We start from the raw sequence: 19,473 nt of genomic DNA, 5'->3' as shown, positions 1-19,473 counted from the left end.
CAGGTAGCTCCAACCGGTAGGCTACCCTGCCTACCCTCGCGATCACCCGAAAACGACCGATATATCAGGGTCCCACCTTGCCCCTCTTCCTGAATCGGATCACTCCTTTCCAAGGAGAGACCTTCAGGAGTACAAAGTCACCGACCAAAAATTCGAGCTCGGACCGGCACCTGTCCGCATAACTCTTCTGGCGACTCTGAGCGGTCAACACCCTCTGCCTGACCTGATGTATCTGCTCTGACGTCTGAAGCACGATCTCTATACTTCCCATCACAGGTTGCTCTACCTCTCCCCAGCAAATGGGGTCCGATACCCCCTTCCCTACAACAGCTCAAATGGCGGCATACTAATGCACTAATGATGGCTGTTGTTGTAGAAAAACTCTGCCAAGGGCAAATACAGGCCATAATTTCCCCCCAAAATCTAATACACATGCCCGAAACATATCCTCGAGCGTTTGAATCGCTCGCTCACTCTGAAGTGTCCATAGACATCACCATGGTAAACTCTAGCTCATTTCTCATATTCATCTTCGATACCGAGCACCAGATCAACTTTTGGCCCCACAGCTGAACCCCCACAGGTCACACATAACATGATCCAAAATATCTCACTAACTTCCTCCCCGTGGCCACTATCACGGCCCAGTGACACGCAAGTCATGAAATTCCCTTTTCCTCATAAAAAAAATACAATCCAATCGAAGATCGACTCAGCTCTAACCTCTGGCGTCTGCTGCGCATATTCTCCCGCGCGCCTCGCTGACCCTCCCGACAGAGACAGAGACCCCAACCTCGCCCCAGTTTAACCACTAGGCTCCAAAAACTCAACACTAGGGCTACTCAAGCCTAAAATTCTTCTGCATCATGCACTTATCGGAGAACACTCCATCATCACACTCTCTTGCCGTCTAGTGGGTACTATGGCTTCCCGCAACAATACGACAACCTCTGACTAGTGAGTACTACAACTCCCCGTAGTATCACAACGCCAACTACCTAGTGAGTACTATGGCTCCCCGTAGTACCACGACTCCCTCCCTCTGACTTGTGAGTACTACGGCTCCCCGTAGCATCACAACACCCTCTGACTGGTGAATACTACGGCTCCCTGTAGCATCACAACTCTCTCTCTCTCTCTCTCTCTGACTTGTGAGTACTACGGCTCCCCGTAGCATCACAACACCCTCTAACTGGTGATTACTACGGCTCCCCGTAGCTTCACCCTATACTCTCATTCTCATTACAACGCCACACTATGTTCACTAACTCATGCACCGAAGACTATCATAGATAGTTACACACACACTTGCCCCGATATGCATTACAGACTCTGGCGGCAACCGCCATAACACAGAACCTACCTATGCGGAGATCCACTTCCTTAAATAATCCCTCTTGATGACAATACATGAAGGGCTCCCACTGGAATCGTGGATACATGATACATCACTAGTCATCTTAAACCCAAGACTTTAAATAACTCCGAAATCAGGACGTTATACGCGGAAACCACGGAACACCCTAACAGAGCATCACAATGTCCTGCCTCTACCACTGATTCCCTTACTCCCAGCACCATACACATACAACAATACATTTCCTCTGAATCCCATAACAATTTCCTATTTCACTCAATGCGCAACTTCAGTGCATCCAAACACTCAATTGGAATACAAGGAGGGCGCTAACTCTTCAGAACACACTGATGATCCTCCGAAACCCTTTCCACTACTGCTCAAAATCCAAGCAAGAATACACATCCCAACCCGGGAGTTGGCTACTCAACAATCTTCTACCCATATTTCAACCCAGAAGTTCTCAACTGCCCATACCATCATTACGAGTCTTCCACTTGAAACGACTCTGACCACCACCAGATTCCTGACCATTGACCACCTGCCGTAGAGACACCCATCCTTCTCTCAGACATATACCACATGCATTATCTCACCCTGCACCTTTCCTTGATCACCAATGACCCTGATCTCATGAATTCAAGCCGCAGGTTTCTGTATCCAGCCCCTAACCGCTCTTGCACAAATCTATGGTTCTCACAATAAACCACCCGGTTCTCCCCTACTTAGGGTTCGAACCATCACTATCTGACACATCAACAACCTCACAAACTATTTTCACCAGCAATAACGCACCTGCCCCTGGAAAGTGCTACGCAACGCCCGATAATCCCCTTTAAGGAAATCAATCGATCTCATAACTCTGAACCTCAGATGAAATCCTCAAGAACTTCTCTTCACGACTGCCTCTAGTCGTTCCAAGTCTCGTACCAATCCAATTCCAAACAACTCAACTGTCCAATAACATCACTGACTCATAGACTGGACCACGAAATCATCATACTCCCCCACCTCGACTCATCAACCGAAGTTCCAACACATGGATCATCCTAAGAACAGGGACCCACTCCCATATTCAATACCCAACATAGATAGAAAAACCATTGCACTAATTAACTCGACTGGACTCCCCACTGATACCTCTACAATACGCCCTACTATACTCAAATAGGTGTAACGTGGTCCTCGACTATCTCAGTCCCAACTGACTATCCGCTCATGGTAAATCACTGCCTCGCGGCACACATGCTACCTGATACTCTGATGGAAAATCATCATCAATGGCAACCTGTAGGGTTTACCCCCAACCCAAAACTTAAACATTATTCCTCTCATGTTCCGTGCACGAACATAAATAGCACCACCCAGGTCATAGAAGGTGACATCTCCTCTATCGACTGATTGCTCAACTCAGACCGAAATTCTCCCCTCCCTCTGACTCCTTACCAAAATACTCTGAAAGGCTCTCGACCTCCCTCTTAAGGGATGCCTCTTCGAACTCAATCATGGCCCACATGCCTAAAACCCATAGCGTCCAATCTCTACCTCATCAATCGTGACCGGATAACCGAAGAACCACAAGCATCATTCACTACAAACCATGGTACTCATACCATGACATCTCTTCTCAATATGCTCCGGTGTATGGTACTCGAACCATAACTTCACTCCTCGATCCGCTCTGATGTATGGTATTCGAACCATAACATCACTCCTCAATCCGCTCCGATGTATGGTACTCGAACCATAACATCACTCCTCAATCCGCTCCAATGTATGGTACTCGAACCATAACATCACTCCTCAATCCGCTCCGATGTATGGTACTCGAACCACAACATCACTCCTCAATCCGCTCCGATGTATGGTACTCGAACCATAACATCACTCCTCAATCTGCTCCGATGTATGGTACTCGAACCATAACATCACTCCTCAATACGCTCAGATGTATGGTACTCGAACCATAACATCACTCCTCCATCCGCTCCGATGTATGGTACTCGAACCATAACATCACTCCTCAATCTGCTCCGATGTATGGTACTCGAACCATAACATCACTCCTCAATACGCTCCGATGTATGGTACTCGAACCATAACATCACTCCTCCATCCGCTCATTAGAACCTTCAGAATACTCCCTGTATCAAGTATGGGTCCTCTACTTTCAGTAGTACGGGCCCATACTACCTGCCACATCTACCCATACTTTCCACACGGACTATCCCGGAGCTCCTAAGTAGCTGCTCGACCTTTTCGTTCACCAATTCCGTCGCGCGCTCGCTCCTCAGCGAAATTTTCTACTCTGCTAACGCACTCATCTGGCTAAGGTTACTCCCTAGGCTCTTCCTAGATTCCCACACTTCTCTGCCATCAGCTGCTGAAGAGCTCTTAATGATGCCAGCCATCTACCTCCTAAATATCGTCATATTCGCTTGGTAGCTGACTCCCATCATCGAGAGTTCCACAAAGCACGAAGCAAGCAGCATTCGAGCATCGAAGAATATATATGACTCACTCTGGGTGATAACTCCGCTTGCTCTGCTCATCCTCGAAAGTACCACCAAACTCTGCAACTCTTCCCCTTGCGGGTTCTAACTATTCTTTCGCTAAGTACCACGGTACTTATCTAGGTATCTCCCCTAGATTACTCCTCTACTCAAATCCCCTAAAGGATTCCAACTAAATATTCTCACTCATCACATACTCAAAAGCACATTGCATATAACAACAATTCCTAGGCTAAGGCATCACAAATCAGGCCACTCTAGTCCTAAGATATGGAATACCTAGCCTGTCTCTAGCATGCAATAATTTCTCATAAAGTGCATCATAAATATCTCATAACACAAAAGTAAGGGTATTTTGGGAAATCACTGTTCGGGCTCTGACTAATTGTACACACTGCTCTTTCTCGCTTTCTCTTTGAACTCTTATTTGCTTTAGAAAATTATTTCTTTGAAAACTTTTCTTACTTCCTCAGTTGAGTCCAGATTTACCCGAAGGCGCATCCGAATCCCTCAAAACAAGGCTCTGATACCAACTTGTAACACCGAAAATTTCAAAACAATTTTTCATTTAAAAATAATCGTTTAATTCTTAAAAACACTTTGCTTAAAATCTCATTCATAATCGAATTACAAAACATAACTCCATTTTCACTTGCATAATAAACCAGGATCCTCAAAACATGACTCTTTCTCCGGTGTGTACAATCGAGCCGGTGCCGTCCCGTGATCCTGAGAGAAACCTGAAACACATAACACAAAACACTGTAATCACGAAGCTTAGTGAGTTCCCCAAAATACCACACATAACACATATTAGCCACTCGAGGCTATAACTCTGTGGGTCCGTGGACCCTACTCTGTGAACCTCAAAATACCACACATTCTCTAAATCCTTTTTAAACCTCTTAGACACGACGAGTTCCCTCTCCACTCGTCGAGTTACTCGGCAACAAAACGCGGGGCAACCCCGACTCGACTCGTCGAGTCTGCCTATGGACTCGGCGAGTTGCTCCCATGACAACCCTCATCTGACCTTCTGAGGTCAGATCTGCTTCACCAAACCATAGATCTAACTCCCTCAAAGCCAATAACCACGAAAAGGTCAAACCTTGGGCACTCATGCAAGGTTCTACAAGCTCATTTGGGTGAAACCCTTCATTACATAACAACCCTAGCTCAAAACTCCAAATAGAATGCATAAAGCAGGATGGAAGGGACTCTCTAGACCTCTTTGGGTCCAGATATATGGCTTCACACTCAATGGGACACTATACTCCACAAATCAAGCCATAAAAGAAGCTAGAAAACCCTAAAATCACCAATCTTACCCAAAACAGAAAAGGGAGAACGATTTGATACCTCTATGGTGAAGATGCAAGCTCAGAAGATCTGAATCGACACCCCCCTTGACCTCCCTTTTCTGGAAATGACTACTCCATTGCACAACCACCTCAAGAATGCTCCAAAATGGCTCTTCTTCACTCTCTCAGCTCTCTGGTTCGATAGGAGTCTCTCAAAGGTGTAGGTGGCCGCCACTGAAGGCCATAAGGGCCTTTAAATAGGTCCCAAACCCGGACAATTAGGGTTTTCCTTGACAGTGCCGACTCGGCGAGTCCAAATACCCGACTTGTCGAGTCCCTTCATTAAACTGGTCCCAAAACACGATCCTACTCGACGAGTTGAGGCGTCAACTCGTCGGGTCTCCTCATTTCCCAATATAAAATACTCAAATTCTCATACCTGGATATCCGGATGTTACATATATATATATATATATATATATATATATATATATATATATACACACACACACACACTAGACGTGTGCACGCGCAAAACGGCCGCGAAAAATAGTGTCCGGACGATGATTAATTTATTTCGGTGAATAGTTTCATTGTGGCTATCGGATTAAACCATAAAAACCTTTAAGTATAACATAGTTACAATATTAATAATTTTTTCGTTTTTACAAAAAAAAAAAGTTGAATTATTTTATATAAAATCCAAAGTTAGTAATACATATACAAAATAAATAAATAAATAACTATTAAGAGATCGTATACACCAAAAAATATATTGTATTATTTTATATAAATTCCAAAGTTTATTACCTCTTAATATCATATCAACCTTTTCCTTTTTGCTTTCTAAAAAGGTGAATTTCTACCCATTATTACTTCCAAATTTGATGATTAAAAAAAAAAAAAACATAAACAACTTGAGTAAAAATGATGTCTACCACACACACACACCAAAACACACTCAAAACGCACACAGTATTGCATCATTGAATACCATAATAGCTTTATCTGATACGTTCACCAACCCTTGGCACATTTATGAACTCCCTCCGGTCTCCACAATCTCTCCACTCACTCTTTTCACTAAAAAAAACTGCCAAAATCTCCATTCCCAACATCTCTCCCTCCCTTTTCTTCTTTTTCATCCAAAGTTTGAACCCTTTTCGCATGCCCTTTTAACACAAAGACAAAAAGTTTTTAAATTTCCCTGTTTTCTCTTTTGGCTTCTTCGATCAGATGAGTATTTTCCTTGAAACACCCGAATCTTCAGGATAGCAGATTGCGGTGGTGGTGGTGGCAGGTGGCAGGTGGGTTGGTTTTGCAGTTAATGTGATAAACATTAATGAGGTGAAAAGGTGCTTGGAAGGGTGATAAAAAGAATTGACTCTTCCTCTCTTTGTTTAGCTGATTTCAGAAATGGGTTTTGCTTTGTTGGGTTCCATTTTGATTCTAACACTTTTCTTGAAGTCAAACCTTGGCCAACAACAAGAACAGTTAATACCCAATACAGATGAGTTCTTCATCTCTAGTTTCTTTGAAAAAATGGGTAGAAATTCTTCATCTTCTCATGTTTTCAATCTATCTTCATCTGTTTGTTCATGGCAGTTTGTGTTTTGTGACGCCAAACAACAAAATGTCATTGGTCTTGTTGCTCCTAATTTGGGACTCACTGGTCCAATTCCCGATAACACCATTGGCAAACTCAAAAACCTTCAAATTCTCGATTTAAACAGTAATCAAATCACTGATTTCTCATCCGATTTTTGGAGTTTGGTTTCACTCAAAACGCTCAATCTTTCAAACAACAAATTCTCCGTTAATCTCCCATCTAACATTGACAACTTTGAATCTCTCGAAAAACTTGACCTTTCTTTCAACAATTTCTCCGGGAGTCTCCCTGATTCTTTCGATTCTCTTCCCAGTTTACAAGTTCTTAATCTCAATCGAAATCAGTTCGAATCAATCGTTCCATTAGGGATCATACGTTGCCACTCGTTGATATCTATCGACTTTTCTATGAATAGTTTCCATGGGAGTCTTCCTGATGGTTTTGACACTGCATTTCCGAAGCTCAAAAGCTTGAATCTTGCTGGAAATGGAATCAGAGGAAGGGGTTCGGATTTTTCAAAGATGGTTTCATTAACTTATTTGAATATTTCCAAGAATCTTTTCACGGGTGCTGTTGTTGAAATCTTTAAAGGGCCATTAGAGGTGGTTGATTTAAGTAGTAATCATTTCGAAGGTCATATTTCTCAGGTAAATTTCAGTTCTTCCTTCGATTGGTCTCGTTTAGTTCATCTTGATTTGTCCGATAACCAGATTAGCGGAATGTTTTTCAGTAATTTAAGTCAAGCTCATAATCTCAAACACCTTAATCTCGCGAAGAACAGATTTTCGAAACAAAGTTTCATCCACATCGATGAACTCCATAATTTAGAGTACCTTAACTTGTCAAAAACCAATTTAATCAATCGAATTGGTGATGGGATTTCGAAGTTGAATCATTTAAAAACGCTCGATCTTTCAAGTAATCATCTTTCTGGTAAACTCCCACTTCTAAGCTTCAAAACCCTGCAAAATCTCGATCTCTCAAACAATAACTTAACGGGAGACATACCGTTATCTCTCTTGCAAAAACTTCCATGGATGGAAAGATTCAACTTCTCTTACAACAACTTAACCCTTTGTGATTCAGAGTTTTCACTCGAAACCCTTCAAACAGCGTTCATCGGGTCATCAAATGGTTGCCCAATCGCTGCAAATCCGACCCTTTTCAGAAGAAAAATCCATAGACATAGAGGACTCAAGCTCGCCTTGGGTTTAGCCATCACTTTAATCTGCTTGCTCGTCGGTTTGCTACTCTGTGCTTTCGGTTGTCGGAAAAAAACGCGAATGTGGGATGTTAAACAAGAATCTTACACCGAAAAATGTGCAATTTCTGGGCCATTTTCATTCAGAACGGATTCAACCACTTGGGTAGCAGATGTAAAGATTGCATCTTTAGTCCCTGTTGTGATCTTCGAGAAACCATTGTTGAATTTTACATTCTCGGATCTTTTATCAGCTACTTCAAATTTCGACAGGGATACCCTTTTGGCCGAAGGGCAATTCGGACCGGTTTATAGAGGGGTTTTGGGAGGTGGGGTTCATGTCGCGATTAAGGTTTTAGTCCATGGTTCCACCATGACTGACCAAGAAGCTGCAACAGAGCTCGAGTATCTCGGACGAATCAAACACCCGAATCTTGTTCCTTTGATGGGATACTGTTTGGCCGGAGAACAACGAATCGCGATTTATGATTACATGGAGAACGGAAACTTGCATAATTTGCTTTACGATCTTCCTCTTGGAGTTCAAGTGACTGAAGATTGGAGTACAGATACATGGGAAGAAACAGAAACCGATGAAAACGGGATCCAAAACGTGGGTTCGGAAGCGCTGTTGATCACATGGCGGTTCCGGCACAAGATCGCCCTAGGCACCGCCCGTGCCTTGGCGTTCCTCCACCACGGATGCTCACCGCCGATTATTCATCGAGACGTGAAAGCGAGTAGTGTGTATCTCGATTATAATCTTGAACCCAGATTATCGGACTTTGGGCTCGCTAAAATCTTCGGCAACGGTGTTTCTGATGAAACCGGTCGTGGGTCTACCGGATACTCGCCGCCGGAGGCCACCGTCAGTCCAAAATCCGATGTGTATGGATTTGGGGTGATTCTTCTTGAGTTAATCACGGGGAAGAAGCCTGTGGGGGATGAATATCCAGATGAAGATAACTTGAAAGCAACAGGATTAGTTGATTGGGTCAGAGGACTTGTGAGGATGAACCATGGTTCGATAGCCATAGATCCCAAGATGCGAGGCGTCGGGGATGAGGGCCAGATGGTGGAGGGGTTAAAGATTGGGTATCTGTGCACGGCGGATGTTCCGGCGAAGCGGCCAAGCATGCAACAAGTTGTTGGACTTCTTAAGGATATTGAACCGAAGTGAAGAAAGTTGAAGTTGGTTTTTTGCATGTGGTTTTCATGTTACTCGTTTTGTCGTTAGATGACGAGTTTTAGGCGCCGAAATATGTATTCATGGTTTTTACTTTTTATGAAAGAAATCAACAAGAGCCTAAAGAGAAAATATGGTGTTAACTCGTGGATGTAAAAGTTGTATATCGTAATGAAATGAATGTTTCCTGTTCTTTTTTACTTTTCGTTTAAACAAATGATCCTTTTTTGTGAAAATGTCAAAAAAAAAAATTACCGGCGAGGATAAACAAGTTTATATTTATATTAAAAGAAATTAATATAAAATTTTATAGAGATATTAAAAACAAGAGAAAATGACAAAAATAGTCATTTACACTAATTACATTACAAAAATAGCCAAAAAAAATCGAAATTACAAAAATAGCCAGCAATTTCGCAGATGAGAAGGTCCCATCTGCGAAATGACCTTCTCATCTGCGAAAGTACAAGCACCTAAAGCACAGCTGTGCTTTAGGTGCTTGTACTTTCGCAGGTGGAATTATTATTTTTTTTTTTAATATTTTTGCTGTATATATAGGGGTAATTTCACAGATGAAATAGGTCCATCTGCGAAATACTCTCACTCTATCTGCGAAATCGTGGTTTTTTTTGTATTATTTTTTTTTAAGTTTGACTATGAAATGAATTGTTTTGACTACGAAATCATGTTGCTATATAAAAAGTTTTGTAGAAAAAATATCATTTTGGTTGTTATTTGTTTAGAAACTCTCTCTACAATTTGCTTAAAAAATGATTGAATATTTGGTTTGTTTTGTAACCGGTGAGAGATGGCAAGTTAATGAAACTAATCTGGAATACATATGTCCACAGAGAGGTATTTCTGAACTTGCTTTGATATTTTCTGAGTATATTAGTTATAGTGATTTTGTATCTTTGGTAAGAAGCAAAATTGGTTTGTTAGACAAATATAGAATTAGTCTTCGTTTCCACCATCCTGAATTAAATTATTATATAGCTATAGTTGAAGACATGGATGTTAGAATGTTGATAAACGTAATCAAATGTAGTGGAGGAAGGGCTGTGAAAGTGTTTGTGGTGGTTGATGAAGTTGAGGAGGTTAATGGGGGTGGTGAAATTGGAAACCAGCTTGTTGGTAATTTATGCAGTTATAAAGGGAGCAACGATCCGATAGATACTTTCAATACTCCTAGTGTACCTCAGTTTCACAGTGTTGCTGAAAATGTTAATGTTAGTTATTCAGTTATTCACTATGTGGATCCCGAGAATTACAAGTCTGTTGGTGATGATGATGTTGGTACATATCTTAATCATGTGGGTGGTCGTTGTGATGATGTTGTCGAACAAGAAGTTAAACTTATGAATAGGCGTATGGTAGATAAAACTAAAAAGAAAAAAAAAAATCAAGTCAAAAAAATGAAAAAAATCATGTTTACGGGCATTATGTTGATGTTGGTGATGTATGTTTAGATATAACCGAGCTACAAAGCAATTCCGATAGAGATGAGTTGGGTGATGAAGTTAAAGCTAAGTTTCCCGATAACCTTTTTCACGGTATGCCCCCTGTACCAGCATGGCCAGTTGATATTAATGAAGATATCCCAACACAGATGGTAGACATGAATCTTCAAAAGATTCAATGTGAGAGTATATTTAAGAATAAAGAACTTTTAAAGCGGTGTATTGGTAAAAAAATGTCTTCGAGAAGGTTTCCAGACAAGGACAAGTAGATCCACCAAATCAAGGTATGAAGTTGTGTATGTTTCGAAAAATTGTTTTTGGTTACTAAGAGCAAAAGCAATTAAAAATTTTGATGGACTTTTCCAAGTGAATAAATTTGTTGATGTACACACATGTTCTTCAACATTGTTGCAACCTAATCATCGACAAGCAAACAAATATGTTTTGGGTGAATATGTTGCTGATGTTTTGGCTGAAGACTATAGGAGAGTTTATCGGGGAAAAGAAATTGTTAATGATATGAATGCTCAATTGAATATCAATATCTCATACCATCAGGCATGGCGTGCGAAGCAATATGCATTGTTGTCGTTAAGGGGTACGAAAGAGGATTCTTTTACCAAACTTCCGGCGTATTGTCACAACTTGGCCAAACATAATCCGGGTACTGTCACACATATTAAAACAGATGCTGATGATCGCTTTGAGTTTTTGTACGTCGCACTCGGTTGCTCGGTTAGTATTATCATATCCTAATTTAATTTTTTAATATTTATTTTGGTGTATTTGAATAGATATACAATGTATTGTAGGTACGAGCTTTTGTCAATTTTTGTAAGCCGACCCTAGTAGTAGATGGAGCTCACCTAAAGGGCAAGTTCAAAGGTACCATGCTACTTGCAGTTACTAAGGACGGACAAAACCAAATATTACCGGTTGCATATGGTATATGCAAAAATGAGTGTACCGATTCTTGGACATGGTTTTTTCAAAAACTACATGATTGCATAGGAAATATGCAGGAGCTTACAATTATATCTGATAGGTCTCCATCTATAGCAACATCCGTTGCCAACATTTTTCCTCACGCTCATCATGGAATATATGGTGTCCATTTGTATTTCAACATAGTATCTAGATTCGACAAGAGTAAGACGGTTAAAGGAATTTTTTGGGAGGCGTGTAGGGCGTACACAGTTGATGCTTTTGATGCTGCCATGGATGTTATGAAAAAGACAAAAGAACCAGTATGGGAGTATTTAAAAAGTATAAATCCAGAAACCTGGTCAAGGGCACATTTTAAAGGGAACTGATACAATCTTATGTCGTCCAACAGTGCGGAGTCTATAAATGCATTATCTAGACACGCACGTAAGGTGCCAATACTTATGTTGATCGGTTTTTTTCGTGCTACAATGCAACAATGGTGGTTTCAAAGACGTAACTTTGCAGGTATTAAGTAAATTTGTAATATTAATGTTTTATTAGTTTTGATGTTATTGATCTTAACTTCTTCATTTTGGCTGTTTTTTTAGCGGAAGCAACAACAACACTTACCCCTTGGGCGGATGAAGTTGTAAAAGAAAACAAGAAAACTTTTACCAAATCGGATGTTCGCATGATCTCAAATACGAAATGCGAGGTCAAAAAGGGGGCACAAAATGTGATTGTTGATTTTCAACATATGACATGTACATGTAGGCATTGGCAACTTGATGGGATACCTTGTGGTCATGTCATAAGATGTTTAACAGTGAACAATTACCAAGACTGCTCGAGGTTTGCATTAAATGTTTACCTTACCGAAACACTGAGGAAAACATATGAGGAATCAATAAACCCTCTACCGAAGCCATTCGAATGGGAGATCCCCGATGATTTGATGATTTTTAAGCCACCTATAATGGATAAACGTCAGCCAGGCAGGCCAAGAAACACAGACCGCATTCCATCCCAAGGCGAGGGTCCAATTATAAAAGAGTGTTCTACATGTGGTCAACTAGGACACACGAAAAATAATTGTACTGGAAGGGCGTCCGGTAGCAGAGCAGGTCACATAATTTCTACTGCAGAAATGGCATATAATATTGGTGGTTCAGCGGGTTGCTCACAAACCTATAACGCTGATTTTGATATAAAACAACCTTGAAATTAAGAGTAATGACGAGTTGTTAGCTTATTATGTATTGTAATATTTTTATTAACTCTTACAAGACATTGTTATGCTTTCAGATTTTAGTTAAGTTTGTTGATTATAACAATGAAAGAAGCCTTTATATTATAAAATATAGTTTGCAGATTTATTTTAACAGTTACAACATGTTATTTAAAAAAAACAACAAACGATCCTTTAGCAACCTAATCTGTTTCATGATAATATTACAACAACTTTGTAACTAATTTTTAAACTCAGGGAACTGCAACAGGTACTTCTCTTTCTCCATTGTTATATAGTCATCCCTAATTCTCATTTTGTCTTCGAAACGATCCTTTTTTACCATAATGTGTATCAACTGCTCATCCTTCTTAGCAATCCGTTTTTCAGTCGTTTTGATTGCCTTCTTACTCTTTTTTATCCAATCTTTATGCTCTTTGATTTTGTTTTTATTGAGGTCAATCCATTCTTGAGCTTGTTTGCATTCCGAATCTATATCATTAGCAAGTTGAGTGAGAAGTCGGGATGACTCTTTGTCCTCTTCTTGTTGTGCTTCAGCCTTCTTTAATTCTTCAAAATTTTCATGTGACATATATGGCCCGGATGAAGAGGGTGTAAAAAAAGGGTCTACCGAATCACAGTAGTAACAATCTACTTCGTTGCATGAGCAAATTTCGAATTTGTGTGAGGAACTCATAATAAAGTCGATATTGTATTAAACTGGAGCAATAAGTGGTATTTATACATACTAGACAGTAATGAGAAGTCCAACTTTGAAATGACTAGACAGTAATGACAATTCACTATAGTAACCTGCACATCCCAGTGGGACCCTTAAGTGACAAGAGATAAATGACAGTTTGACATGACAAAACACTGCATAAAGCTGAAAATCGTAGTCCAAATATAACCATTTCGTAGTCAAAGTATTAATTCATAGTCTATTTATGTATATAAATAGATGTTTAAGATCTATAAACCAAACACCCAAATCACCTAAACGAAACGAATTCTCATTATTAGAAATGTCGTCGAATGCAGCAAGTTCTTCGAATGAAGTACCTGGTTCCAATTCTGAAAGGCCATGGACGACAAACGAGGTGTTAGTTCTAACACGATGCTGGCTAAGTGTTAAGGATGGTGAATCGTTACTTGCTCCCCCGCATTGCCTAATTGGTGATGAATGGAGTCGCATCACATCTTTGTCTAACCATGAGATGGGAGAAGGACAAAAAAGAGAAAAATCAGATGTTGTTACTAAGTGGACGGATGTAAAGGAAGAAGTGACATGGTTCAATCGAGCATGTAGTTATGCGAAACGTAACAATGTTCGTTATCGTGACGAAGAAGAGTTCTTGGAAATTGTTACAGAGTTTTACATCTGTGAGCATGACGTCAGAGACTTCGAATATGAGGAAGTTTGGAAGGTTGTTAGAGATAAACAGTATTTCAAGTAGACCGCTCTAATTTCTGTTAAGAATAACCCATGGACTTGTGTTTTACGTTAATGCTTTGTTCGTATTATGTCGTTGTTTTTCATGTAATTGTTGTGATGTTTTTAATGGTTCATGGAATCCTTGTTACTAATGTATTCTAATTTATTGTGATAACTAATGCAATGGCCATTTATTAACTCAAGTTAATCATACGAGTTGCTCACATAATAAACTAAAATATATTTTAAACAAATGAAATACATACGAAATACATGAAAATAACCTAGTACTCACATAATAAACTAAAATAGATTTTAAACAAACGAAATACATACGAAATACATAAGAAATACATGAAAATAACCTAGTACATGAAAATAACCTAGTACTTAAATAATAAACTAAAATAGATTTTAAACAAACGGGATATATTTCAAAATATTCCAAGGGGCTTCAAACTGGAATTCCAACCCGTTACTTAATGACTTGTTTTCCTCCTTAGCAGCTTCCAAGATGACATCCTCAGTAGCATTTAAACGGGTGTCGTCAATTTTGATATAAAGATCGTTGAATAATAGAACTTCGGTTTTCATTTCATACCATCTTGCTAAGATGTCTAGTTCGTCACGATCGTTTCTTGTAGCCATTCGGTTTTCAGCATTGAAAATATTGGTTAAACGGCTCCAAAACATTGGATCGTTCAACTTGTTTGTCTCGTACACATGAATATAAGCATGTGTAAGAACCAAGAACTCTTCATTGCTCCATGATATAGAACTCATTTTGATTGAAACAAAGAGAGTAGAATCTAAAAAACAATATTTGAACAACTTTATTGGTTAATTTAATAAAGTATTGCATGTAACTTAAGGTCAATTTATAGTAGTTTCTACACAAAATCGCAGTCCAATCTTCTAATATGTCTGCAATTCATAGTCAAAATTAACTAACGAATGCAGTGTACTATACTTATAACACAACAGATCACTGTTCGAGTTGACAATTCATCCCCGGTTGAATGACAACACAATACATTGATGCTTGAATTGACAAGTCATTGCACCAGGAAAGTAAGGAGTCGTTATAAATAGATTTCAATATTCGTTGTAATTGTATTGTATTACTTCCCTCCTTGTAATTATGGACTCACCACATATATGGAGGAACGTGGAGGAGGTCGCTTTGGTTCAAGCTTGGATTACAACTGTAGAGGTGGATTTTCCACCGGGTCCCCCACAAGTTCGTGCTGGATCATTTTGGTCTCGTGTCTGTCATTTGTTTCACCATTTAATGAACCGCACTCAATATCGAAGAAGAAGAGATGTCAAAGCGAAGTTTCTGGATATGAAAATGAAGGTGAAACAATTTCAACGTATTTATAACGAGTTGGATAACGAACATGCAAATACGGATGAAAACATTCTACGGCAGGTGGCTTTGGAACTATACCGTTTTGAATATGATGGTAGCGAGTTTACCCACTTAGATGCATGGAATCTTTTAAAGAATGTCCATTATTTTTAATATACATGTTGGTTAAGTTAATTGTTTTTCGTTATTTAAGTTACTTGTTGTTGTATGTGTCTAGTCGTTACTATTTAATAAACGTCCATTTCTTTTAATGTATGTTGTTTCCTCAATAGCCAATATATAGAACGCAATAAAATATAAATGGGGTACATAAATAACTAATACATAATACGACATAAAATATAAACTGGGTACATGGATAACTAATACGTAACAAACACTAAAATAAAAACGGGGTACATAAAAAACTAATACATAATACTACATAAAACATAAAGGTGCTACATGAATAACTACTGCATTGAGGGAGGTAACAGGACCACCGTTTCATTTGGTATTTCCCAATGCACATGTGATGGTATAGTATTCACCAACTCAGATCCATATGCAAGTCGATACACATAATTAGTGAACTTGTAATCAACCATTCTCTGAATGGACTCAGATGTACGGGTTCTTAGACATGCTATAGCGTGGCCACATGGTATACCGCTTTTTTGCCATTTACCACAACTACATACCCTTCGTTCAAGTTGTACGTTGCTGGTGGCAAAAGTGTCATCGACTTCAAATGTATCCCCATACAAACGTCTTGCATTACAATTATAAGACTTGTTGAGACTTTTTTGAACCTTACTCTCAACGTAAGGGGTCAACCCACCAGACAACCTCCCTGTAAAATTTGATATTTTAATAAAAATAGTAGCACAATAAAAAAAAACTAAATATAACAATCTCCCTTACCAGCCAGTTCGGCCCGTTCAGCATACTTTGATTGTATCGACGTGGTGGTTAACTCAATTATCGTTGTTATAGGAAACTCACGTGAGGATATAATTTGCAAAATTTCAGGGACGTCAATTGATTTAACATTGTAACGTATTTTTGGAAAAAATGCTCTTGTCCATTTTGAAATCGGTATATCGTCAAGCCAGTAAATTGGACTCATAAGCAAGGTGCAGAAAGGTGGTTTCCTACATGTACTTTGCAACCTTTCCAAACACAAGTAAAAATCATCAACGCTATATGCATTGCATGACTTCCAAAACAACGATTCGACTTCCGTATTGTTATGTCCGACAGACTCACGTATCTTTCGAGCTATATCTTTAGGACAATATCCATGATAGGAATCCGGGTAGGCACTCTGAACACCAAAGTCTATGTTATCACACAGGTTGCTTATGAAACCAACCTCTATGTCCTCACCTAAACAATCTCTTAACCTCATCATGAACCATCTCCATGATTCTTCACACTGTAAGGTTCCCAAACCAATTGCAAAGAGTAGTGGTTCATGATTTCCATCTAAAGCCACTGCAAAGTACATTGTTGTCAGAAAGCTCCCAAGAAGGGGTAAATAACCCACATATATCAGCGGTATCATGCACCTAAGGAAGGTACGAATCTACATAAAAACGAACACATATTAGTGATAAGTAAAAACTAATCGAGATACATTACCATGAAATATTATATAACTCAATAAAAGAAGTATGTTATACCACGCAACCTAAAGCCACAAAACATAATTGAAAGCGGTTGGTATCGGTTTTCTTAATGGCTGTGAAGGTATTAGGATTTGTTCTTTGAAAGTTATGCAAGAAAATTGGTAGTTGAGAAAAGGTTCTTTCGCTGTAACTACTCATTTTCAATACCGATGATAGTGCTCTACAATCATCACACAAATGCAATATGAAATAAATGCAATTATAAATAGAAAATATTGTATCTCTACTGATCAAAATTCATAGTTTAACCTTTTAAATTCATAGTTCAAATTTTTGAATTCATAGTCAAACCAGTTCATTTCATAGTCAAATTTCACTGACCGACATGACAATACTATAGAATGTACTTATCTGCATTTCATAGTTCAACTTTTTGAATTCATAGTCAAACCAGTTCATTTCATAGTCAAATTTCACTGACCGACATGACAATACTATAGAATGTACTTGTCTGCATTTCATAGTTCAACTTTTTGAATTCATAGTCAAACCAGTTCATTTCATAGTCAAATTTCACTGACCGACATGACAATACTACAGAATGTACTTGTCTGCATTTCATAGTTCAACTTTTTGAATTCATAGTCAAACCAATTCATTTCATAGTAAAAAAGAATTGTCTGTAATATGATTTCTTCTATAAATGGGTGTCACTCAGTATGAAATATTTAACTGAGAAAGTAACTCCGATTTAAAAGAAAAAGAAGGCTAATGGCATACTACAATTGCGGAGGAGAACGTATCGTTAGGATTTCGGGTACAGCTAAAACCCAGGAAGATTGTTTTACGCTTGCCCATATTTGGTATCATGTTGTTAACGTCATTCAAATTTAAACCCTCGTGTTTACATCACAAAAATTTATTTTCTTACTGTCAATATTAAATTAAACAGGGACCAAAATGCGGGTTTATCAGTTAGGTTGATGAAGAGAAGGACCAATCATCTATGGTAATAGCTAAAGTAGCTAACTCTAATAAGCTCTTTCAATCAGAAAATAAGACGTTAAAGATAGCGTTGGTTTGTAGTTGGGTGTTGTTCTTGGCAGTTCTTGTTTACAAGTTGTAAGCTTTTCAATATTGTTTTTATGGTTTTGAAGTTGTTAGGTCAATAAATTGTTGTATTTGTAACGTTAAAACAAATGTTGTAGTCGTTCTTATGTTGTATGTATTGATAAGTAATTAGTAGGTCATTAATTTGTTGTAATTGTCGTAACGTTATATTTTTTGCCATCCGTTGAGTAAACTGTAAAAATAAACTAATAATGAAATCTAACATTAATTTATATATACAATTATATAATCCAACTACATAGGACCAAGACTAGACCCCCAAATAATTTTTGCCATCCGTAGACGGAACTCTAAAGCTGCGTTCTTTGGGTCAATAAGAACACGTATTGGTTGACCTGAAACCAATTGCTCCATAAACATACAAACAAAAACACCGCAATCTCCCAAATGACTACTTTGTTGAGGAACATTTTCTTCATAAATGAATTGCATATTCAATGAAATCCTTGGGATGTTCCTCCGGGCCCAATACTTAATCTTGTCCAAATAATTTGCCACCCGACGTTCAAATTTGGAAAAGATTCCTTCAGATTGGAACTTTTCATAAGCCCCTCTACCAAGACTGTCATAAATATGCACTTCCATTGACGCTAATCGTAGTTCCCCAAATAGCCAATGATTAGGGGATGAATGAATCGGCAATAAGACCTGTATAAGGATCAGAAAATAAAATTATATTTATTTACATCACAATACAAAAACATAACAAAAAAACGATATTATTTTCAATATAAACTATTAAGTTTACCGTATCAACATTCCACCAAGCAACCATGAAGTTGGGGTACGTAGCAATACCAGCCATAAACGCCCTCCAGTCCTGTCCTTCTTTCAAAGCATGAGAAACAAAAAAAATTGGAGGCATTATTGTATGTCGGTCGCTCTCAAACCGTCTCTCCATCAATAGTCGGTACCAAATGGTTATATGTTGCACACATGATAGTTTTGTTATTGACTAAAAAACAATTAACTTTTAAAATAATTAATTAACAATTAATTTACCGCTGACTCCAACTATCCGTCGTGTGTATGCCCAAACAATGAGCTCCAAAAATCTCTATCTAACACGAAATTAAACAAACGATGTTGGACATCATATGAAAGCAATACATAATTTTGGATGACAACCTCACCGCCTGTTAC

At 38.8% G+C, this 19,473-nt stretch overlaps 1 protein-coding gene across 1 annotated transcript; it reads left to right on the top strand.

Annotated features, from left to right (window-relative positions):
• Positions 1-5,879: 5,879 nt before the first annotated feature.
• LOC111909249 (probable LRR receptor-like serine/threonine-protein kinase At2g24230) lies at positions 5,880-9,371 on the top strand. The gene has a single exon (XM_023905040.3). The coding sequence runs from the start codon at positions 6,588-6,590 to the stop codon at positions 9,159-9,161; it is 2,574 nt and encodes an 857-aa protein (XP_023760808.1). The 5' UTR covers positions 5,880-6,587; the 3' UTR covers positions 9,162-9,371.
• The last annotated feature ends 10,102 nt before the right edge of the window (positions 9,372-19,473 follow it).

This window comes from Lactuca sativa, chromosome 5, assembly GCF_002870075.4.
Source record: "Lactuca sativa cultivar Salinas chromosome 5, Lsat_Salinas_v11, whole genome shotgun sequence".
NCBI classification, from domain to species: domain Eukaryota; kingdom Viridiplantae; phylum Streptophyta; class Magnoliopsida; order Asterales; family Asteraceae; genus Lactuca; species Lactuca sativa.
Note: the sequence above shows the minus strand (reverse complement) of the source record. Positions and strands in the feature narration are given on the sequence as shown.

Coding starts and splice junctions, on each gene's coding strand:
- LOC111909249 (XM_023905040.3), top strand. CDS start 6,588: ATGGGTTTTGCTTTGTTGGGTTCCATTTTGATTCTAACACTTTTCTTG.